This window comes from Thalassophryne amazonica, chromosome 2, assembly GCF_902500255.1.
Source record: "Thalassophryne amazonica chromosome 2, fThaAma1.1, whole genome shotgun sequence".
NCBI classification, from domain to species: Eukaryota; Metazoa; Chordata; class Actinopteri; order Batrachoidiformes; family Batrachoididae; genus Thalassophryne; species Thalassophryne amazonica.
Window position 1 is genome coordinate 140,567,609 of NC_047104.1, and position 25,787 is coordinate 140,593,395.

The window sequence follows — 25,787 nt, forward strand, 5'->3', positions numbered from 1 at the left end:
ACGCCTAGAATTGTCAACCAAATGGATGTTTGTATCACACTAACAAGGGAAATATGTGACCTCATTAGCAACCGGCTAAAGTTGAAGATTATAAGTGACCTGCTGGAGAAAGAAGGGGTCAGACAAATATAAAACAAAGATGAATACAGTTCTATCTTTGGTCACACCAAAACTGAAACCATAGGCTCATCAAAGTCATCAGAGATCAAGCAGCCACTCAGCAACGCAGACGCACAAGCAGAAACTGTCGGGTAAGCTGGAACAATCGAAGGCCATGAAAGAAACTCAAGCACAAAGAGCACATCTTCACAAGTTACAAAATGAATGGAAACAAAGAGGCTAAAATGTCAGAAATCACACAAAAGGATGTGGAAATGTAACAGCTGCTTGAGGAAGAACAACACAGCAGCAATTACAAGCTACAAAGGATGACGCTATATCAGCGGCTCGTATGAGAGCATATGACGATTTTGAAGTTTTCGAGAGCCATGATGAAGAGTTAAAAGACAAAATTAACTGCTTGCTATAGAATGAAGTCTGAAGCCCAACTTAATCCAGATGCTGCATCATTCCATCCTCACTAAGCAGCTCCCAAAGTGACAATAACACAGGTGTCTGTTAGTTTAGCCCAAGCTACTGCCACCTCATTAAGTATGAATTGCTTGTCAGTCCCTGAACCCACCACGTTCAGTGGTGACCCTTTAAGATTTACAGACTGGAAGTTGACATTCATGATTTTCATTGAGAGAAAATGCCTCCTACCAAGTGAAAAGATGTCTTATCTCAGAAATTATCCCGCTGGAGAGGCGCGCAAAACAGTAGACGGTTTCTTCTATCGAGATTCAGAGAATGCATACAATGGAACATGGACAGTCTTACAGGACAGATATGGGAACCTGTTCATCATACAAAAGGCTTTCCGTGATAAGCTCATGAGATGGCCAAAGATCAACACAAATGACCCACTAACATTACAAGAGTTCGCAGACTTTCTCCAAAGCTGCACTGAGGCAATTCCACGTGTCAAAGGGCTAGCTATTCTCAGTGATCGTGAAGAAAACAAGTTGCTCAAAAAGCTACCAGAATGGAGTGTACGCAGGTGGAGTCGCATGGCTGTAGATGAACTTGACTAGGGATGGGTATTGATAACATTTTATCAATATCGATACCATTATCGAATCCGCTTATCGATCCGATTCCTTATCGATACCTCCTGTGAATTTTCTGTGTATTATAAGTAGGCTTTACAGGTTTTCTATGTCAACAACATTTTATTGAGCCTTAAAGTAAATAAATATGAAATTGGTCACTGGATCCTTGCTCTCTGAACATAAATAAACTCTACATGGTGGATCCTTGATCTCTGGACATAAACAGAAATAAACAAAATCTGTAGTTTTTGTCAAAAGCATTTCATTTCAGACATTATTGGCATGAATGTCTCTCCATACATCTGAGCTGAACTGAGACGGCTGCTGGAGTCTGCAGGTCTGCAGCCGCACATTCTTGGGCTGCTGTACCACAGGACGTCTCATTTTGGGAGGAAAAAAATGTTTTGATTGAGTGCAGTTTATTGTTTGTATTACAATGTTTGGAAAGAGGTGTCATTTGACTTAAATTGCGATTCGCTTTGAAGTTATAAATTCCGAGCAGACTCGACTCAGCAGACAGCAGTGCAGCGTTTGGAGCAACGGAATGAAGGACGATTCTCGTTTCTTTCTCGCAGCAAGACAGGAGTGCCAGTTAGTCACTTTAAGCTGCACAAAAGTGACTCACAATTGACATTTTAATGGCTTTGAGAGGGGTTAAGAAGCGCAGTTGCCGCTTCTGAAGAGGAGCGAAGCAAAGATCCAATGAAGCAGTGGATCGGAGCACTGCGTCACTGGTTCAAGGTTCAAAGTAGAGCTGCGCTGCAGAAACGGTTGATTACAGACCTGCTGCAGGGTCTGTAATCAACATAGAGAAATGATCATTTTCCCGACAAACACCCTCAAAAACAACGGCCGCTCTGAAGGACAGATAAGGGAATCGTGAGCAAAAAGGCTATTGATGTCGGTGGATCAAATCATTTCTTATCGATACTCAAAAAGAACTGGTTCTCGATACCCAAGCCTAAACTTCACACTTCTGGAACTTATCCAGATTTTGTGTGGTTCACAGAGTTCCTGAACAAAGAAGCCCGGATAGCCTGTAACCCCATCACCTCGCCATTGTTGATGAATTTCAAACCCACAGGCGAAAGTTTACCAAAGCGAGCCAAAGCTTTCAACACAAACACACAACCAAAGAGCGTTGTTCAGGAGGAACAAGATACAAACAGCACTAAGTCCAAATCACCTTGCTCTGTCTGCAAAAGTGAAACTCACTGCATTGCAAAATGTCCCACTTTCACAGCAAAGAGCGTTGCAGAAAAAAGGCCTTGATCCATGAAAATCACCTCTGCTTGAAAAGGGTGAAATGATCAAGGATTGTACAACCCCAATTCCAATGAAGTCGGGATATTGTGTGAAATGTTTCAAAAAAGCTGGGACAGTGGTATGTTTACTACTGTGTTACATCACCTTCCCTTCTAACAACACTCAATAAGTGTTTCGGAACTGAGGACACTAATTGTGAGTGTCATGACTGGGTATAATAGCAGCATCCCCAAAAATCTCAGCTGTTCACAAGCAAAGATGGGGCAAGGATCACCACTTTTGTCAACATTTTAAGAACAATGTTTCTCAATGTTCAACTGCAAGGAATTTAGGGATTCCATCATCTACAGTCCATATTATAATCAGAAGATTCAGAGAATCTGGAGAACTTTAAGCAGCAAGACCAAAAACAAACATTGAATGCCCGTGACCATTTATCCCGCACTGTATTAAAAACCAACATTATTGTGTAAAGGCTCTTACGGCATAGGCTCAGGAACACTTCAGAAAACCACTGTCAGTTAACACAGTTCTTCAAGTGCAAGTTAAAACTCTAACATGCAAAGTGAAAGCCAAACATCAACAACATCCAGAAACGCCGCTGCCTTCTCTGCACCCAAGCTAATTTGAAATGGACAGACGCAAAGTGGAAAAGTGTGCTGTGGTCTGATGAGTCCACATTTCAAATTGTTTTTGGAAATCATGGACGTTGTGTCCTCCGGACAAAAGAGGAAAAAGACCATCCAGACTGTTACCAGCACAAAGTTCAAAAGCCAGCATCTGTGATGGTATGGGGGTGTGTCAGTACCCATGGCATGGGCAACTTACACATCTGTGATGGCACCATCAATGCTGAAAGGTACATCCAGGTTTTGGAGCAACACATGCTGCCATCCAAGCAACATCTTTTTCAGGGATGTCCCTGCTTATTTCAGCAAGACAATGTCAAGCCACATTCTGCACGTGTTACAACAGCGTGGCTTTGTAGTAAAAGAGTGCTGGTACTAGACTGGCCTGCCTGTAGTCCAGACTTGTCACCCACTGAAAATGTGTGGTGCATTATAAAGTGCAAAATATGACAACGGAAACCCCGAACTGTTGAACAACTGAAGTCGTACATCAAGCAAGAATGGGAAAGAATTCCACCTACAAAACTTCAAAAATTAGTGTCCTCAGTTCCCAAATGCTTACTGAGTGTTGTCAGAAGGTAAGGTGATGTAATACAGTGGTAAACATACCACTGTCCCAGCTTTTTTGAAACATGTTGCAAGCATCATTTCAAAATGAGCAAATATTTGCACAAAAACAATAAAGTTTATCAGTTTGAACATTAAATATCTTGTCTTTGTGGTGTATTCAATTGAATATAGGCTGAAGAGGATTTGCAAATCATTGTATTCTGTTTTTATTTACATTTTACACAACGCCCAACTTCATTGGAATTGGGGTTGTAAGAGACGGCACACATGCAACATATGCAGCCATCATCATCCAACCTATCTGCCTGAACACAGGAAGCAAAAACCCGTGAAAGAAATAATGAATAGCTCCTCCACAGAAGAACATGCAAACCAGGAAATGCACAACATACATCGACACAACGTGCTTCCGCTACCTCAAGCATCATCCCAGTCTTTGTGTCCTCAGTGCAAGAGCCAAACAGAGAAGTACTTATGCAATATTAGACACACAGAGTGACTCAACTTTTGTCTTAGACAATGTACTCGAGAAACTGAATGCGGATGTCTAACCAGTAAAGCTGAAACTTAGCACTATGACAGCTATCAACACATTTCTAGTAAAAGCGTTTAAGGTTTGCAAGTTTGATGACTCAACTCTGAGAACCACATTCAACTACAGCAGGCCTACAGCCGTGACTTTATCCCAGTGGACAGGTCTTACATCCCAACGAAGGAGACAGCATTACAGTGGCCTCATCGCAGCATGTGGCTGATAAGTTACCACCTCTTCAAGACTGTGATGGTGGACTCCTGATTGGATATGACTGTCCATCAGCACTGACACCCCTTGAAGTCATCATCGGAGGCAAAAATGAAATGTTTGCACAGAGAGGAGAACTAGGATGGAATGTAACAGGCACATCAAACCCCACCTAGTTAGGCAAGAAAGTCATAGCTTTGTGCATCGTCTCACAGTAAAACAATTGGCAATTCCATCATTGACAGATGTTCTGAAGGCCCGGGAATCAGAGTTAATTGACAGAATTTATGAAGAAACGTTTGTTTCTCAGGACGATATTCAATTCATACAGCTCCTTAGCAACCACGTTACACAGAAGGACGGACATTATGAAATGCCCCTCCATTTCAAGGGCAACAGTCCACCCAACCTGCTGACCAATAAAAGGCTAGCGACCATTCGCCTGCAGAGGCTTAAGAAGCTGAAGGCTAATAAACAATACTATGAACAATACAAAACATTCATGGAAGAAACAAGAAACAAAGGTGATGCAGAGACTGCCCCTACAACATCTACAGGAGAGACAGAGTGGTACATTCCACATCACAGCATCCATCACCCCAGAAAACCCAAGAAGCTCACAGACGTCTTCAACTGTCTGCCAAATTCCATGGTGTTTCACTGAATGACACTCTGCTAACTGGATCTCATCTAATTGATCCTCTGGTGGGAGTACTTTTGCTGCTTCAGGAAGGAGGCTGTAGCCATTATCCATGACATCGAAAGAATGTTTTTTATCAGTTTTCCATCACTCCTGAATCCCGGCATTATCTTAAATTCCTCTAGTGGGAAGGAACCACAGGAGTACAGAATGGCGGTTCATCTCTTTGGAGCTGCCTCATCTCCAGGATGCACCAATTTTGGCTTCAAACATCTGGCACGGCAACACAAAGCTGACTATCCACTAGCATCCACATTTGTGAAGAAAATGTTTTATGTGGACAATGAGCAAGTCAGCATTCCCTCAGTCAATGACGCCAAGAAACTGATCACAGAGTCCCAAGAGTTGTGCAAAAGAGGAAGCCTACGCCTTCATAAATTCAACTTGAATGAGGAAGCAGCCCTGATCTGCTTAAAACCCTCAGAAAGAGCAGCAAACATCAAGCATCTAATTTTTGCCTCAATCCCATCTGAATGTGCTCTCGGCATTCAATGGTCTGTAAAAAATATTACACTTTCAGTTTTGGCATCAGCTTGAAGGATCAGCCGGCAACTTGTCACAGTTGGTTGTCTGTCATTGCTCCTCTTTATGACCCACTGGGATTCATCATCCCATTGAGCCTGAGTGGAAAACATATCCATCAAGAGCTGTGCCATAGAGGTATTGGATGGGATAATCCTCTCCCAGAGGATATAAAGCCACAGTGGGAGGAGTGGATGAATGGTCTTCACCATCTGAAAGAGGTCTCAATGCCAAGATGTTACCGTCCACGTGACTTCCGTAACGTCGGAGTGGAGTTACTCAATTTTTCAGATGCCAGCGTGGGATATGGTGTTTGTTCTTACCTCAGGTACCAAAAATGACAACGAGGTCCACTGCAGACTGTAACCCATGGCAGCAGTGGTGTTTACAAAGATTGGCACCATGCTAAAGGGTGAACTTGACATGAAGATTGATCAAGAGGTTTTCTGGAGAGATTCAAGAGTCATGCTGGGGTACATCAATAATGATGCCTGCATTTTCCATATATTTGTAGCAAACCATGTTCAGCTGATCAGAGATAACAGCAATCTCTGTCAGTGGCATTATGTGAATACCTCAGAGAACCCAGCCTATCACGCATCCCGAGGTCTTCGTGCTTCAGACATTCACTCAACCAACTGGCTGAGAGGACCGAAATTCCTCTGGGAAGTTGAATTACATCTAACACCCATTGTTCCAACAGAATTACTCGTCAGCATTCCCGAAGTCAAGATGATTCAGGTGCTTGCAACCGAAGTCAGAAATGGCAGTAATGACATCCTTAGTCATCAGTTATCCTCTTGGACAAGGCTTCTTAAGGAGGTGGCAAGAATCTGAAGTATAGACAAAAACACGGCAATCATGTGAATGTCGAGGAGCATTAGAAGGCTGCTGAGGCAGTGATAAAAATTGTACAGCAGCAGGCCAGGCAGCAGACCTGATTTTAAGGTGCTTCAAGGTAAAAATACCCTTCCAAGCTCAAGCGCTCTTTTGGTCTTGACCTTATCTTGTCTGAAGGACTTTTCTGTGTTGGTGGGAGACTAAAAAAAATTCTTCTTTCTGTCACAAAGTCAAGCACCTCATCATCCTACCAAACAACAGTCACATCACTAAGCTGATTGTGTCACATTATCATGCTACGACATTGCATCAATGTTGAGGACAAACACAAATGGAACACAGGAGCAACAGATTCTGGGTCACTAGTGGGAGTTAACTGGTTGCTAAGCTGATACACACCTGTGTGCTTTGACGTAAACTTTAATGGCCAACAGAGAACCAGCGAATGACTGAACTCCCTAAAGAACGCGTCGAAGCCTTGGCACCCTTCACATAGGGTGGTACATACAGTTTGTGGTGATATACGTCATTCACACGCATTGCTCATGCTTATTATTGTCAGAGACAGCTCCTCATGGTGAAACATGTCGGGCGAAACAGTTTGATAACAAAGACGGCTGATATCTGACACTTTTTTGATGGCGCTCCTTGGAAGGCAAAATGAACTACAGAAAAGGTTGACTGTCCATCTTGATTACCGTATTTTCCGGACTATAAGTCGCACTTTTTTACATGTTTTGGCCGGGGGTGCGACCTATACTCCGGTGCGACTTATAAATGAAAAATATACCGGTAGGATCTCAATTAATTTACTGTAACAAAACAATTTTATGTGACAGAGTCGATCTATGTTTTAAAATGGCCACCAGAAAAGGAAATGCAATGCATCATGGACACTGTAGTATGGCGGCCGTCCTATAAGTCACGCTGGTCGCGATAACCAATCAGAGAACAGAACGTTGGACGCGTATTCCTCACCTCACCCACAGCGTGTGAAGCTGACGAATACGGTGCTTGCTGTTATTCCGGCATGGCGAACAAAACAGTTTCAACCCTTGGATATCAGTGTGAACAGAGTGTTTAAGTTGACGCTGAGAGCTGCGTGGGAGCACCGGGTGAGCGACGGCGGAGGATTAGTGTGTGCACTTGGAAGGAGCTGGCGTCGAAGATTGTGAATAGCGTTTGAAGCAGACGAACATGGTGTTTATTCCGGGACGGCTAACAAAACAGCTTCAACCCTTGGATATCAGTGTGAGCAGAGTTGACGCTGAGAGCTGCATGGGAGCACTGAGCGACGGCGGAGGATTAGCGTCTGCACTTGGAAGGAGCTGGATCGACAACGCTGGGTGGTCATGAGCTGCGCAGGTAGGTGCTGCATGGTTCGGCTCGCAATGTGGTCCGCAAAATACAAACATATCTGTAGGTAAATGCAGCTCACGAGAGGGCACTCAAGGCTTGTGTGACTGTTCCTGCGACTTCTGACTACCATAGAAAAATAAAAATTTCAACGTTACTGATAACTTAACAAGACAACGGAGAAGGCCTGAAAAAATGCCACCAAAAAGAAAATCATACTCTGCAGATTGTAAGTTACGACTGGTGAAATATGCATCTGAAAACGGTAGCCGTCACAATATTATCATCTGAACTTTTCATGTTAAGTTAACATACCTGTATGTCCATGGGACTTATAGTCCAGTGCAACTTATTTATGGTTTATTTTTCTTTATAATGATAAAGTGGCTGGTGCGACTTATACTCCGGTGCGACTTATTTATGGTTTATTTTTCTTTATAATGGATAAAGTGGCTGGTGCGACTTATACTCCGGTGCGACTTATAGTCCGGAAAATACGGTATTTATCTCTGACAATGTATCATAATAGGGTTAATCTGTTTTGTCATTGGTCATTTGTTGATAAGTGAAGCTGTACATGACAGGTTAAAAATGCATTTTATTTTATTCAAAGGAAGCAGGTAATGTATTGTTTCATTTTCCTTATAATTCTTTCAGAGCATATTTCATTAATGTATGATTCATATTTGGAACATTTGTGTGTGAACTATTAGTGAAAGTACAGAGATATTTTTAATTTTTCTGTTTTCTGTAGTTTTCACAGTGCGTATTATGTTCATGGCCCACTCTTCGGCCAACTGTGCTGGAAATTATTAATCTCTCTTTCACTTCTGGATCTGTTCCTAAATGTTTCAAATCTGCAGTGATTAAACCATCAGTGATTAAACCATTACTTAAGAAATCTAATCTTGACTCTAGTGGATTGAAAAACTATAGGCCGATATCAAATCTATCATTTTGCTTGCTGAAAATAATCTTTTTGAGCCACTGCAGTCTGCTTTTAGAAAATATCATTCCACAGAGACAGCTCTCACTAAAGTGGTGAATGATCGTCTGCTTGCAATGGATTCGGACACCACTACGGTTCTGGTGCTGTCTCAGTGCTGCGTTTGATACCGTGCATCATATTCTACTCGATAGGCTGGAGAATAATTTTGGGATTACTGGGAGCACCCTTGCATGGTTGACATCATACCTGATCAGTCGTTCTCACTGTGTTTTCTACAGTAACACTACCTCTAACCATCGTGACATGAAATTTGGGTTTCCACGGGGGTCTGTTTCAGGCCCCCTGCTTTTCTCCCTTTATATAGCACCCCCTGGGCACATACTGCAGTGTTTTGGGATTACCTTTCATTGTTATGCTGATGATACTCAGTTATACATGCCGATAACTGCTGGTAATCTCATCCACATAAAATCCTTAGAAGATTGCCTTGCATTAGTTAACAGCTGGATGTCTAGCAATTTCGTGCTTTTAAACTCTGATAACACTGAAATGATGGTTCTTGGTCCAGTGAGACATCAGCATCAATTTGACCAGCTAACGCTTAGCCAAAGCTCGTGTGTCAGGCTTGCTTGCCTCTACTGGTGGTTGGCTCTCACTGCGGTATTGTATCACTTCCTGTTCCGGAGCACAGCGGTGTTTTGCTGTATCTGTTAGCTGTTTAATCTGCGCAGTTAGACTGATCTAGTTAACTAGATAACAATTTGTTTCACAGTGTAATCTTCACGTGCCTTAACTAAAGCACTCCCTCTGCTGAATCACCTCTAAATTATTTACACATTATTCACTTTGTGTGTTTTTAGGCATCCGCTAGCTTAGCGCAGCTACTAGCTCTTAGCCGGTTTAGCATGGCGGCTTCTCCTGTCTCTCCTGCACTTTTCTGCTTTGGGTGTGAAATGTTTAGTTATTCCTCAGCCTCCTTTAGCAGTAATGGTACTTATAATAAATGTAGCTTATTCGTAGCTTTGGAGGCCAGGCTTGGCGAATTGGAGACTCGGATCCGCACCGTGGAAAATTCTACAGCTAGCCAGGCCCCTGTAGTCGGTGCGGACCAAGGTAGCTTAGCCGCCGTTAGTTCCCTTCCAGCAGATCCCGAGCAGCCGGGAAAGCAGGCCGACTGGGTGACGGTGAGGAGGAAGCGTAGCACTAAACAGAAGCCCCGTGTACACCGCCAACCCGTTCACATTTCTAACCGTTTTTCACCCACTCGGCGACACACCCGCCGAGGATCATACTCTGGTTATTGGCGACTCTGTTTTGAGAAATGTGAAGTTAGCGACACCAGCAACCATAGTCAAATGTCTTCCGGGGGCCAGAGCAGGTGACATTGAAGGAAATTTGAAACTGCTGGCTAAGGCTAAGCGTAAATTTGGTAAGAATGTAATTCACGTCGGCAGTAATGACACCCGGTTACGCCAATCGGAGGTCACTAAAATTAACATTGAATCGGTGTGTAACTTTGCAAAAACAATGTCGGACTCTGTAGTTTTCTCTGGGCCCCTCCCCAATCGGACGGTGCCTGCTCCCAGACCACCAACAACCAGCAAAAATCTATTTAAGCATAAAAATTCAAAAAGAAAAAAATAATATAGCACCTTCAACTGCACCACAGACTAAAACAGTTAAATGTGGTCTATTAAACATTAGGTCTCTCTCTTCTAAGTCCCTGTTAGTAAATGATATAATAATTGATCAACATATTGATTTATTCTGCCTTACAGAAACCTGGTTACAGCAGGATGAATATGTTAGTTTAAATGAGTCAACACCCCCGAGTCACACTAACTGCCAGAACGCTCGTAGCACGGGCCGAGGAGGAGGATTAGCAGCAATCTTCCATTCCATCTTATTAATTAATCAAAAACCCAGACAGAGCTTTAATTCATTTGAAAGCTTGACTCTTAGTCTTGTCCATCCAAATTGGAAGTCCCAAAAACCAGTTTTATTTGTTATTATCTATCATCCACCTGGTCGTTACTGTGAGTTTCTCTGTGAATTTTCAGACCTTTTGTCTGACTTAGTGCTTAGCGCAGATAATTATAGTGGGCGATTTTAACATCCACACAGATGCTGAGAATGACAGCCTCAACACTGCATTTAATCTATTATTAGACTCAATTGGCTTTGCTCAAAATGTAAATGAGTCCACCCCCCACTTTAATCATATCTTAGATCTTGTTCTGACTTATGGTATGGAAATTGAAGACTTAACAGTATTCCCTGAAAACTCCCTTCTGTCTGATCATTTCTTAATAACATTTACATTTACTCTGATGGACTACCCAGCAGTGGGGAATAAGTTTCATTACACTAGAAGTCTTTCAGAAAGCGCTGTAACTAGGTTTAAGGATATGATTCCCTCTTTATGTTCTCTAATGCCATATACCAACACAGTGCAGAGTAGCTACCTAAACTCTGTAAGTGAGATAGAGTATCTCGTCAATAGTTTTACATCCTCATTGAAGACAACTTTGGATGCTGTAGCTCCTCTGAAAAAGAGAGCTTTAAATCAGAAGTGCCTGACTCCGTGGTATAACTCTCAAACTTGCAGCTTAAAGCAGATAACCCGTAAGTTGGAGAGGAAATGGCGTCTCACTAATTTAGAAGATCTTCACTTAGCCTGGAAAAAGAGTCTGTTGCTCTATAAAAAAGCCCTCCGTAAAGCTAGAACATCTTACTACTCATCACTAACTGAAGAAAATAAGAACAACCCCAGGTTTCTTTTCAGCACTGTAGCCAGGCTGACAAAGAGTCAGAGCTCTATTGAGCCGAGTATTCCTTTAACTTTAACTAGTAATGACTTCATGACTTTCTTTGCTAATAAAATTTTAACTATTAGAGAAAAAATTACTCATAACCATCCCAAAGACGTATCGTTATCTTTGGCTGCTTTCAGTGATGCCGGTATTTGGTTAGACTCTTTCTCTCCGACTGTTCTGTCTGAGTTATTTTCATTAGTTACTTCCTCCAAACCATCAACATGTCTATTAGACCCCATTCCTACCAGGCTGCTCAAGGAAGCCCTACCATTAATTAATGCTTCGATCTTAAATATGATCAATCTATCTTTGGCAGTAATTAAACCATTACTTAGAAAGCCATCACTTGACCCAGCTATCTTAGCTAATTATAGGCCAATCTCCAACCTTCCTTTTCTCTCAAAAATTCTGGAAAGGGTAGTTGTAAAACAGCTAACTGATCATCTGCAGAGGAATGGTCTATTTGAAGAGTTTCAGTCAGGTTTTAGAATTCATCATAGTACAGAAACAGCATTAGTGAAGGTTACAAATGATCCTCTCCTGTGGAACCAGCTCCCAATTCAGATCAGGGAGACAGACACCCTCTCTACTTTTAAGATTAGGCTTAAAACGTTCCTTTTTGCTAAAGCTTACAGTTAGGGCTGGATCAGGTGACCCTGAACCATCCCTTAGTTATGCTGCTATAGACTTAGACTGCTGGGGGGTTCCCATGATGCACTGAGTGTTTCTTTCTCTTTTTGCTCTGTATGCACCATTCTGCATTTAATCATTAGTGATTGATCTCTGCTCCCCTCCACAGCATGTCTTTTTCCTGGTTCTCTCCCTCAGCCCCAACCAGTCCCAGCAGAAGACTGTCCCTCCCTGAGCCTGTTTCTTCCTGTTAAAAGGGAGTTTTTCCTTCCCACTGTTGCCAAGTGCTTGCTCACAGGGGGTCGTTTTGACCGTTGGGGTTTTTCCATAATTATTGTATGGCCTTGCCTTACAATATAAGGTGCCTTGGGGCAACTGTTTGTTGTGATTTGGCGCTATATAAATAAAATTGATTTGATTTGATTTGTCATACATCACACTGACAAGTGTGAGGAACCTTGGGGTAATTTTTCATCCAACATTGTCCTTTGACCTCCACATTACAGATATTATGAGGACTGCTTTCAGACCCTGATTCATGCATTTGTCTCTTCTAGATTGGACTGCTGCAATGTTCTATTTTCTGGTTTATTGCAGTCCATTATTAGGGGTCTCCAATTGGTTCAAAAATGCTGCTGCCAGACCTTTGCCAGGAAGCAGAAAGTTTAACCACATCACACCCATTTTGGCATACCTTCACTGGCTTCCTGCCCCTGTGAGATCAGATTTTTTAGGTTCTGCTACTAACCTATAAATTTGTTCACAGACTGGCACCTACCTACTTAGCTGACCTAATTAAACCCTACGTACCGGCCCGGGCTCTGCGTTCTCAGGGTGCAGGACTACTTTGTGTCTCTATGGTGAATAAAAAGTCTGCAGGTCAGAGACCTTTCTCTTATCGTGCCCCTGTTCTGTGGAATGATCTCCCTGCATCAATAAAATAGTCAGATTCTGTAGAGACTTTCATGTCCAGACTTAAGACACAATTATTTTCCCTTTCATATGGCTAGCTACTGGCATAATATGTTACTGTGATTTTTACTCTTTTTAATTAATTTTCTTAGTAAAGGGAGCGTGCTGCGGCCTCAACTTTATCTAAAGTCTGGGTCTATTAGTGAAGCTTAGGGCTAGTGGCCGGCGATCATCTTAGTATTTCTTCTGTTTTTCTTGTTGCTTAATGCTGACAAATTATACTGTAGTTGTTGTCTTTCTGATGCCTGATTCTGTTTTTTCTTACTGTTTGTTTCAATGTATCATGAAAAAATAAGTTACACCACTCTAAAAGCCGCATTTAATTTTGAAACACGGTATAACTGCTTCACACGACAAAAAGGAAAATTAATTTAATCGATGCACTATTTATTTATAACACAAATGCCACATTAGTGAACAGAAGAGAACAGGCTAATTAAGGTTATTGCTGTTTTGGGAACTGGCACCCATTTTATGCCAGATGCCTTTCCTGACATAACTCCAGTTTTGCCTGCAGCAACACACACAGCCCCTGGTCTTCCATCCAGGGAGACCAGGACCCACTACGCTTAGGCTCTTAGATCTGACAGGATCAGGTTTATACACAGCAGACTGGCTTCTAATTAATATTATTGTACGAGGCACATGTAGAACTCAAGAGGAAACCGTTTCTTGTCACCACCGAACAGATAAAAAAATATGCTCAGAGATAATTGTGTGCATATTTTTGAATCATTACAGTTAATGTTACGTTTGCCTAGTTGCCCTTTGGATTGGAGTTGTGACTGTACTACACAATTCCAACAAGTGAAGTGCCGAGTGATATGAAGGTTAATTCCTCTATTTATTCAAGAACGTATGAAGACTATTTCCACCATTTTCTCAAGAGTATGGTCTTTCTGGCCAGTACTGCTCAAAGGTCTATTCATAATAATTATATTGTTTTATTGTGAGAATATTCCTGGTGATATTCTTGCGTTTCTGTGGGCACGATCCAGCATGTAGGTGTCTCAGTAGCTGGAGAAGGAAAAGAAGTTGTTGTTGCCCACAATTCAGCTGACTGCGGAAGATTGATGCTACTTTTGAGAAGTGGGGATGGACTGATTGTTTGCTTGGGTGGTTGCCATTGCATTGCATGCTCCCAGACCTGACCTGACCTCTGAACAGAAATGCCAATGATTAGAAGGAAGATTAAACTGGAATTTAGCAGAATTCCAATTTGATTGAAGTATTCCAATAAGTATGCACAACATGTGAGGACTTATTAAAAGAAGAGCAGAGGGAAGCTGACCTCTCTGAAGGATCGTAATCTGCACAGTGTCTTCTCTCGCTCCTGATCCAGCCACTGCTTCCTCCTCTGCTCTTCCTCTTTCCTCTTCTCACGTTTCTGCAGAAAACAGGCAGACGGTGATAGAGGGTCACAGGGATTGTCTCAGTCAGCTGTCTTGTTGCCGTGGCGACGTACCAAATGAATCTGGTGATGCTGGGTGAAAAGTATGGAAGTCTGCTCAGCGGTAAGTCGTTTTTGCTCTTGAGCCTCTATGCACTGATCCTAAAGACACACACAACCATTAATATGTGCACACTCAGAAATACATGCAAAAAATGAAAAAATAAAAACAGCAGCTCGATATGTTAACAACTTAGGCATTACTGGGTGTCTGCAGTGAAACTGAAACTGAGAAGTAAATAAAGCAAACAAAATTTTTTTTCACCCATTTCATTGTTTTCATTTATGTGCACCATGGAAATATAGACCTGGAATGGACGTGCGCGCCTCAATCTATTAGCATCGCTCAGGACAGGAAGGCGCCATTACTGTCAGGGATTATTTTTCCCCTTTTTATGGTTTCCCGTCTGCTGCGGCTTTGATGTATTAGTGGTTTATTTTCATTGTGTGTTCTATTTTTGCTTTGTTACTTTCTTTCTTTGTTACTTTTATACTTCAGTCATGTTTCAGTCCCGTTCTGGTTTTGTTCAATCAGTTTGTGTTTTTATGGGTCTTCATTTAGTTTTCATCTGCCTATTTTTGCTGTTCTGTTATAGGTGGTTCTCTAGTGTCAGGTTTTGTTTTCACAGTCTCTGTTCAATTTGTAAATTTGTTTAGCCACCTTGGTTTCTTAGTCTGTTCCAGTTTAGTTTTGTCTTGGTGATGTTTTCTTTCAGTTCTCATGTTCATTCCTGGTTTGTCATTGTATTATATTCTGCCCCTGATTCCCATTGTAGCTCAGTTCTGCTTTTGCCATTTGTTTCCACTCCGCACCTCCCATCAAGTCTTCTCGTCTCATGCCCAGTTATTTATGTTATTTCACTTCACTACACCTGCCCCATGTCTTTGTCTTCCATCTTGTTTATGTCTGCTTTGTGTTTCCATTCACTCACACTCTTGCCGCCAGCTCATGTGTCTTTGTCTATTACATCACTCCACTCTGTGTTCCCCTTCCTTCACTATCTTGCACAGTGCTTACTTTGTCCACTAGCCACACCCCCTTTCTAGAATCTTCCCTCCACACATGCACCTTGTTACCTAATCAGTCTATACATGCACTTCATTTACTCCACCTGTTATTTAAGCCTCCACAAACTCACAGCTCACTGCCAGATTGTTGTCTTTGTACACTTTCCAGCGCCCATCACAGTCCTGTTTTTGTCTTGCCGTGTACTGAACTTTGCTCTGTTACCTCGACTATGCCTGTTGCCTCATCCCAGATGTCGGTGTTTGCTCGTGCCTCTGACCCCAGCTTGTTTTTGACTGCGCCTCAGCCTGATCCTGTTTGTACCTCTGCCACGCTGTCTGACCAAATGTGTACCGAACCTTTGCCAGAAATAAAGACCACGTTTTCTCTTATACCCAAATCAAGTCTGGGAGTCTGTATTGCGGGTCCAGCCGCTCCTGGTGACGGGCTCCCGCCCGTCCTGACAATTACTAAGGGTGGAGATGTGTCGATCATCAATAATAAACTGACCGCTTTTTTTTTGCACTAGCGTCACTATTTCTTAACGGATTTTAATAAATGTAGGCTTGTTTTAAAGCCACTTGAAAGCTCTTTCCAATTAACCTATGCATGTGTGGGTGAAAAAAGAAACTTATGTAAAATGCAGAAATTTGGGGAAATTATGACAAACTGTGCTGCTGTTCTCTCTCTATTGTCGCTATTTGTTAACAGATTTTAGTAAAAGTAGGCTTGTTTTAAAGCCCTTTAATTGCTCTTTCTAATGAACACATACATGTCTGGGTAGAAAAAAAGGTTTTATGTAAAGTGTGGAAATTTGGGGGAAAATATGCCATTCTGTTCATTTACTGTGATGTTTTTTTCTATCATCATAATTCTCGATGGATTTTTATGAATGAAGCCTTGTAAGTTGTATCCAAGCTGATTAAAAGCTCTAATGAACCCATACATGCCTGGATAAACAATCCTTATGTATTAAAATATAAATCTGAAGTATGCCTTGCCATTGTGCTCATTTACCTTGCTGATTTTTCCACTGTAATATTATTGCTAGTGTTTTAATAACATATATATGAGTTTTACTAACATTTTATTCCAAGTAGATATAAAGCCATTCAGAATTTATGACTTTTGACCTTCAGTCAGGGTAAAATGTTCCTCCTCTATCCCCCCAACCACACTGTTAACATTTAAATGCCGCCTGTGACCAAAAAGTACATATCATATTAAACAACTGCAAGTATATATATAGACATAAATATACTTAAACATTTTTGTTTCCCTATCTGTATGCATGTGAACGCAGCTTAATGAAAAGAACTTAGGCGTTGAGTTATAGTCTCAGTATATCAATATTAAATTGCGACATAACGACTTTAAAATAGACATTTGTTTTACATAATTACATTAAGGCTCTTGTACAGTTCATTTTAGTATTGGAGAATTTGTTTTTGTAGTTGGTGCAGTTGATGGTGAAGCACTGGCTGCTTTTTCCCCCCTCATTTCGCTTCCGTTTAACTGGCTCAAGTCGCTCTCTCCACCCTTAGTAATGGCCGCCATGCGGCACGCCGCTAGTCACGTGACGTCCATTCCAGTCTCTATTTCCATGATGTGCACCTTGTTCCCTGTAACAGACTTTTATTCTTTTTTTTACACATAGTAAAAGTGTGGACACGGTTTCTCAATCAACTGAATGCAAAACTGTGTACAAACATTTGACTGGTCAAACACAAAAACAAACACACACACGTTTGTTTGCCAGTTGTGACACAAACACTTCATGCAGGCAAACATCTTTTTTTCCCCCCGAGGCCGAAATATAGCCATCAGTTATTGCAAAGGCCTTGCATCCGTCTGTCTGTGCTCAGCATAAGTCCAGTCCTGTTACTGTCAGGATCTTCAAATTCACAGGGAACATTCTTGGGACACAGACATTGGACACGTTCAAAGATGGCTAACCTTGACCTATTTTAAGAGGTCAAAAGGTCACATTCTGTTTCCTTTTGTGATGCTCATATGGCCGAGGGTATTTTAGCATTGCGTTATATTTAAATACTGGTGTCCAAAAGGACTGACTTTCTTACTTTTTTGTTACGGAGATATGCCCGCCGGGCACAGATGTTGCCTCTCTTGGTCTCCAGGGCCTGCAGGCGTCTTCTGAGCTGACAGAGAGTGGGAGAGTCCGACTGTTGAATAGTTGTGTGGACCAGACTTTGCAGCTCCTCTGGATCCTCGCACACATCATAGTACACCACTTCCTCCTTGAGCTCTAACACACAAACACAGTCCAGTCACCACGCAACACACAAACACTGGTTTTAATCAACACATATTTGCCATCAGGAGCGTTCATTCATTCATTTCCCATAATCATAAGCGCTATGGAAAATGGAGGTCTGCACTCTCTGAGTGCTGAATTTGCATACACCCTGGACAGGTCACCGGTCTGTCACATACAGACAGACAAACCCATTCAAACCTACAGTCAATTTAAAGATTCACATAACCTGCATGTCTTTGGAAGTGGGAGGAAGCTGGAGCACCTGTGGAGAACCTACACAAACATGGGGAGGACGTGCAAACTTTACACAGAAAGAATCCGGTGGAAAGTGATCTCAGGAACGTCCTGCTGTGAAGCAACAGTGCTAACCACTTAGAATCCGTGCTACCCACCATCAGGACAGTGTTTCTCAATCTTTTTCAGGCCAAATAGCACTAAACCAAAAAACAAAAACATCTTGCACATCACCAAACTTCCCAAAAATCCCAAAACACTATGTCTGCTTGTGTTTGTCTCTCTATATGTGGCCCTGCAATAGACTGGCATTCTAACCTGGGTCTACCCCGCCTCACACCCAATGATCACTGAGAAAGGCCCAGCGCCCCTTGACCCTAACTTGGAATAAGCAGGTATAAAAAAATGAATGAATGAATAGGTAGGTCTGATTACCACTCCAACAATATATTACTAGCATCACAAAAGAATTTATTCAAATTAAAATTGTTATGTGGGCGGCTGAAGAGGAGGTACTGCTGGCCCACCACCACCAGAGGGCGCCCTGCTTGGAGTGCGGGCTTCAAGTGTAATGTTCAGTTCAGTGGGATCACAGCTGCACAGGGAAGAGACGACAGATACTTTGTCCTAAACTCTTTTAATGTGAGAGATTGTTTCTGTGGCTGGATCCACAAGTGCATTGAGCACGATGTCTGTATTGGAGTGTGACACTCGAACTGGCTGAAGGAGCACAGAGCTACAGCAGCAGCTACAATCTCTCCATAATGTTTTTTTTTTTTTTTGTAAATCAAGCTGCGTGTGCTCAGAGTAGGGCTGTGCAATTAACCGAATTTCGATCGCGATATTGATATTTGTATCAAACTATCTCCAAACTCGTATAATCGAGTGAAACGATTTCATCAGGCCAATCCGTCAATGTGTCCCAAGACGCATGACGTCAGATGCGTCGCTTCGGAAGCGGCAAGGGGGCGGGATTGCTACGTCACACTCTGGATGTTTCCACAACCTGAAAAAAGTTCAGCGATCGCCTTCTTGAATTTGCGTCGCCTGAACCACAAAAAAAGCTTTAAAAAACAGCAGTAGAACGATTCTCCCATCACCCTGCTGGGAGAAACTTTTTTTCAGCTACTTTTCGGAGTGACGCCGACCGAGGGAGGACTGACGACTTGGTGGGATATCGATCGAACCGCGACAGCGAGCCAATCCACACGGAGAAGCTGGCCTTCAGGCATCATTCTTGCGCAGAGCTGATCTGAGTGAACGCTTTAATTTGTAAATGGTTCAGTCTTTTTTATTTTTACCAAATAAAGCTACAGCTTTTTTCAGACACCACAAAAGCTTAACTTTAAATAACTTATTTTTTTGGGCGTTTTTTTTTCCCATCGTTTTCCCCCGTTTTTTTTTTCCTTTTTTTTTTTATATATAAACTGTTTAGTGTTTCTTTATATTTAAATAAATATTTTTACTTGTCCTAATCAGGAACATTTACTGTGCAGACAACCAAACTTCCATTGATGAGCTGAACACCACGTCCAGTTGAAAGAAAACATCTCTGCTTTTCAGCAACACCACCAGAGTTCAAAGCTGCAGAAGAGACCTTCATCTGGTCCTGAGATTTCAGCATAACATCACCTGCTTCTAAATAAAAGGCTCTTTCAACAGCAACTATTTTATTATTTTTAAAAAAGCTGTTTCATTTTATATTTTAACAATAAATGAACGGATACATTTCTCCAAAAGGAGATAAGGAGACGTGGTCAAGGGAATGATGACAAAAACACAAACTAATGAACATAAATTGAAACAAAAATGCAGCCGAACTATGTCCTAGTAACATAAGTCCGGGAGATGCCCAAAGACACTGACCAACAGTCAGTGACAACAGGGAAGGGAGAGGAAAACAGAAAAATAATATATAATATGATATTTTTAATATTTATTTTACGTTTTATACAGGTAAGGTACAGTACATTTTCAATTTGGAGGTTTTGCACACATTGTCTATAACAATTTTTTATTTTTTTTAGAGTGAGAGAAATGCTGAATAAATGCATTGTGTAACTAAAAAAAAATAATCGTTTGAATAATCGTGATTTCAGTATTTACCTAAATAATCGTGATACTGATTTTTTCCATAATCGAGCAGCCCTAGCTCAGAGCTGCATTTATTCCACTCAAACTGAAATTTTACGGCAACTGGTTCAAGTTTAACACAGTTAATCACACTACACAGACAGCGTGCGTGCTCACAGGAGTGAGAGAGCGCATGCATGGAGTGAATTTTGTGTCTTTTTTTGATGCAAGTGAAAACAAATAAATAAATCCAAGTAAAAAGAATAAAGCTTTTGACAAACAAAAAAAATATATGAAAAATAAAAAGTAAAATAAAAACTAAATAAAAGACTTTTCCATCCATCCATCCATTTTCTTCCGCTTTATCTGGAGTTGGGTCGTGGGGGCAGCAGCTCAAGCAAAGCCGCCCAGACCTCCCGATCCACACACACCTCCCCCAGCTCCTCCGGGGAAACCCGGAGGCGTTCCCAAGCCAGCCGAGAGATGTAGTCCCTCCAGCGTGTCCTGGGTCTTCCCCGGGGCCTTGTCCCAATGGGACGTGCCCGGAATACCTCTCCAGCGAGGCGTCCAGGGGGCATCTGGAAAAGATGCCCAAGCCACCTCAACTGACTCCTTTCGACGTGGAGGAGCAGCGGCTCGACTCCGAGCTCCTCCCGAGTGACCAAGCTCCTTAATGTAAAAAAACAAAAAATAAGAATCTACCCTCTTTCATTTCAAGTCAAAAAATTTACTCGTGGGTGAAATGAATTTACTAGTCACAAAGTTATGTAAAATTAAAAAGGTTTTGTGCATTAAAATCTGTCGCAAATGAACACGTTTTGCATTCAAGTTGAACTGGGCTTAATTTCAAATTTTTTTAAACAGATTAGAAAATGAAAATTATTTTCACCATCTGTTTGTGTATGTTGATTAGACATTAGCTCAGTCACCAGAATAGCCTATTTCACTTCTATCACAAGAACCATTTCTAGTCTGTATATTCATGTTAGGGGGAGGACTGACATCATTACATCCAGTTCAACTTGAAGTCAAAACATTCACAAGACCTGTCAACTTGATAACGGAACTTTTCCACTTTCAAAACGTTTTGACCAGGAAGCAAAGGTTTTGAACTTTCAATGAAAGATGATGGATTCATAATCTTTTTACTTTTTTCCCCCCTTTTCAAAGGTATACTTTGATCGTTGTTCTCAATACTGTATTTTTGTATTTTTATGCTTGGATTTAAATATATATATTTTTTTGCTTGGATTAAAAAGATTTCTGTGTAGGCTCTCAGTTTTAAATTAAAAAGACACAAAAACAGCTTAATCTCTGAAAGAAACTGTTATTTTCTGAATGTTTCAGTGTTTAAGTACACTCAGCAAAGTGCAAATTGTGTGGGAAGTCTTTTCTTTTTCTGCTTCTAGTCATCTCGTCTGAAGATGTGCTCTGAAATGTACCGATTCCTGAATGCTGATCAGGATCACTCGCCTTTGTTCCTGATCAGAACGAATTCACAACAGCCTACAAGAGATGAGCATTCTAAGAGTACAACATGACCTGCTGAAAAACACCAAGGCAACGAAGTCCTAGTTGGCACAGAGCCTAGTAAGTGTAATCCTATTTCCAACTCTGTTGCAGCTTTCATAGCCCAATGTTGTTGCCTCATTTTTTTTTTTTTTTACGTCAATGCAACTGTGTGCTTTATCACTTATTAATGTGACTGGAAAGTTGATCACAAAACTCTTTCCCCAAAGGCTCCATTATGGATGTGTGAAATGAGTGAGAAAAATCCTTCTTTAGCTCATAATTAAAATTCCCTAAACAATTAGATGAAGCTCAGTTTCTATCCTATGCCAACAGCAAAGCCTTTGATTATGACAGGGTATAAAACTGTGGCCAGTGATTCTGGATACATTAGTGATGGCTAGTCCTTGAAAATGAGACAGTACATAGTGAGTATGAGATAACAGCAATACCCATACAAATACAGAGAACATCATCATTAAGTTACCCTTGGAGATTAATAAATTTATCGAATCAAACAACAGATAATGCCACACAGTCATGGCAGAAAACTGGTTATTCATGAAAGAAAATTCAAAAGTCATAATAAAAACACAGGGAAGCTGCATTATTCTTCATTAAACATATATAAAAGTCTACAACATTTGATGGAAGAGGGGGAAAAATTCTCCATCTTAATGGTGGCATGCACACAGTGCAGACTACAAGAGGCCACTCTTGTGATGTGATGTGATGATTGATTTAGATCTCACCCTTTGATGATTAAAAAAAAAAAAAAAAAAAAAAAAAAAAAATCACACAGACTGATGCAGTTAATTGTGCAGCCCAAATACAATCAGAGCTTAACTACTGGTTACGGCCATAATTATGGAAGCACTGATGTTGCTGTTTGGTTTGGGATGGTGGGGGAACTGGGCAAAACGGGCAAAATTTCAGCAGGGTGCAGGAGAGCATGGTGCTGGGGGGTGAGGGCAGGGTGCAACACCTTTGAAAATCAGGCTAGCTGGAACACAGATATTGTACCTTTAATCTGCCTGCGTAGGGTGTCCATCTGAGCCACTAGTAACTGCTCCTCATTTTTCAGGATCTCAAACTTTGTGTCGTAGAGTTCCAGTTGCATTTCATAGAACTGAAGCTCTAGCTGGTCCACTGTGTCCTGCTGTTGAACAGTTTCACACGCAGAATTGGTTCTCCCATCCTGGCCTCTTCCACACAGACCACCCAGCTGAAACACAGCAAAAATAGATTACCCAGTCTGCACAAAAACTTATTGTGGGCTGAAAATGTTCCAAAGCAGACCACATGTTTTGACTGTTTCAGCCACTGGTTTCCACATGTTAATATAAAAAGGCAATAAACTTTAACTTGTAGAATCTTAGAAAGCTTATCATGAATAATCTTAATTTTTTGTTAGGGCTGAGGCTACATATATGGACATACATTACTAAAGCTATGCATAAGGCTCTTCAAACTGCTTAAACCAAGTGAGCATAAATGAATAACCTAAAATGCACAGAATATATACACGGGAGAAACAGCAGGTCATATGGATACACAGTAAACAAGAAGCAGTTTAGTTCACAGAGAACACAATGCTTCTTTACTGCTGACTCAAAAAATTTTTTCCAGACCCTAGGACTGTATGCTTAGCTCCAGATGTTTGTGTTTACAATACAACTGACAAATCATAATCCAAACATACTTGTCAAGATGTTGAATCAGATCTTGCACTGGGAACCTCTTAAAATTAGTATGGTCTTCGCACAATGAGTAGGAGGCAGTACATATTGATCACAGCATTTACAGATTAAAATTAGAATGCAAGATGGGCACAAATAGGCAGTGTGCCCACCTTCACAAGATATTTATGATGTACAATACAGTAGGGATAAGTAGTAATACCAAAGAAAATCCACCAACAATTACCCAGTTTTTTTTATATCAGTTTTATGTCAATGAATTGAATAATAATAATAATAATAATAAGCACACACTTAGAAAAATCATAGCAATACACAGCATAAAAAAAAAAAAAAAAAAAAAAAAAGCAGAAACAGTGCTTAGAAAACGCACACAAACTACCTGGAATGAAAATCCATCAGGAACTAAAGGAGCAATTGTGGACAGACGGATGAATGGACAGACGCTTCGTCGTGACATTCGGTCATCCCGGAAGAGCTTAAAAAACAACTTCATCCCAAATCAACATCTGTTGTAACAGCTAAATTTGAAATAAACAAATGTGCCTTGAGCCTTGATTAAACTAGGCGGAACGGCTATTTGCAAGTAGCGATTCCAAAAACTGTGAGGTTTACGTACTGAGAATAAGGCTTTAGAAGATCTGACAAATAAGAAAGTGTTAAGAAGAATACTGAAGGTGAAAATGTTATTTGTTTTAATTAGTACATACCTCAATTAGACTGCATAACTGAGTCTGTGAGGTTTGATTTATGATGCGTTCAACTAAGCTCAGATTCCCAACAGTACAGTCCCCTTTATAATTTGATCTTGCTCTGTACTAAGTCAAACGTGTCCTAACGCATACAAAAATGTTTAAACATGAAGCTATTTGAAAGGAGAAGCTCGATTTTTGTTTTGGAAGAGGAGTTGTGTTTCCTCTACAACCTTCGACGGAGCAAAAAGTGGTTCAAAAGCAGCGCAGTAACCTCAAAACTTCAATCAAACCCTACTTTTGAAAAACATTATGAGCACCTGCAGCTTTTCTTATCATACTACCATAGTACCTGCACAATGTTATGGCTATAAACAGTCCTATATGTATATTCATGATCAGCAATAAGCGATTAGATGACTGGGTAATAAAAGCAGCCGCTCTGCTATAAAACTGGCGTCCTTCCAGTGAGTAACTCTGGTGTAGGAAGCTTTGTGAATCGTGGTGGCATCTGCAGGTGCTCAGGGCACAAAAAAAAGTTAATATTCTGTTCTTAATATGATGACTGACACAATAAATATGTATAAATGTTGGGGTTTTTCTGTCTGCTTGAACCCCACCCGCTAGTTTTATGAGGTGAATGAACTCAATAACTGACAGAAGACGGACTTAAAAAAAAAAGCAGATGCTGTATTAAGAGATGCCAACACTGAGAACAGAGTCAACTAAGACAGCACTAGGGTCTTCCAGAAGCAGATGTCACATGCAACGTTGCTACAGAAGAGCGCGCACATTAGGGCTGAGCTGTTCTTATTCCTGAAATTGACCTGTGCCCAGGTAGGTGGTCTTTGCCCTGCCACCATGTATCAGTGGGAGTAAGTGATTGGCTGAAATATTGGTGCATCATTGTGGTAATCAGGTAATGTGATCGCGTTGTTTGTTCAAACAACATGTGTCATATCAAAACCTTTGTGACAAACTTGTTTGTCAGATGCCCTGATTTGTCCCAGACAGATATGAAGCACTTGTTTTTATCAGTTAGACTGCACACAAAGCAATTAGTTTAAATCCAGTTTGTAACATTAAGTGATCCGATGACATCCATACACTGTGCTCAGACTGGTCTTTAATGCACAAAATGACCATTGTACAAAGAGAGTGTTGAACCATTGCTATGGATACGTGCCATCACACTTCAATACTCTAGTTTTTTGTTTGTTTTTTTTCTTGGGGTGGGGGGAGGTCATTTCAGCTCAGTATGGGAATCTCCACTGCATTTCTCTACTCCCTTTCACCACGTGTGTTTAGCTACCTGTTTGTGCCCTTCTCTCTGTAATATCTAATGTGTATCCGCATGCAAGAGGTGTCAGGCTATGATGTAATACAGGAAATATGGCACTGGTCACGTCACAGGATTTTTGAACATACTGGAACCGATGCGCAGCGGACTCATCTCGCCAACACACACAATCGTAATCCAGTCACAGCACACACGTTATAGTACACAGCATGCATTTCTCTATGATCCTAGCGTAACATGCATTCATATTGTATCGTCATGTAGTGTACCACCGGCTTTAGGGATGTGACCCCAAGACTGTGGAAACAAAATGTCCAATAGTAGGTCATCACATCCAAAACATGTGCAGTATGTCCTTGAATGCTGTTAGGGGAACTGGACCATGGATACACACTTATTGTA

At 41.2% G+C, this 25,787-nt stretch overlaps 1 protein-coding gene across 1 annotated transcript in view; it reads right to left on the bottom strand.

Moving 5' to 3' along the window:
• Window positions 1–25,787, bottom strand: part of LOC117531747 (WASP homolog-associated protein with actin, membranes and microtubules) — a 56,005-nt gene that overhangs the window by 11,639 nt on the left and 18,579 nt on the right. The window contains exons 5-8 of the mRNA XM_034194870.1: window positions 22,717–22,918; window positions 17,681–17,865; window positions 14,609–14,695; window positions 14,435–14,530 (exon numbers count right to left, since the gene is read on the bottom strand). Coding sequence (XP_034050761.1) covers window positions 14,435–14,530; window positions 14,609–14,695; window positions 17,681–17,865; window positions 22,717–22,918 — 570 coding nt within the window. The remainder of the gene's footprint in view (window positions 1–14,434; window positions 14,531–14,608; window positions 14,696–17,680; window positions 17,866–22,716; window positions 22,919–25,787) is intronic.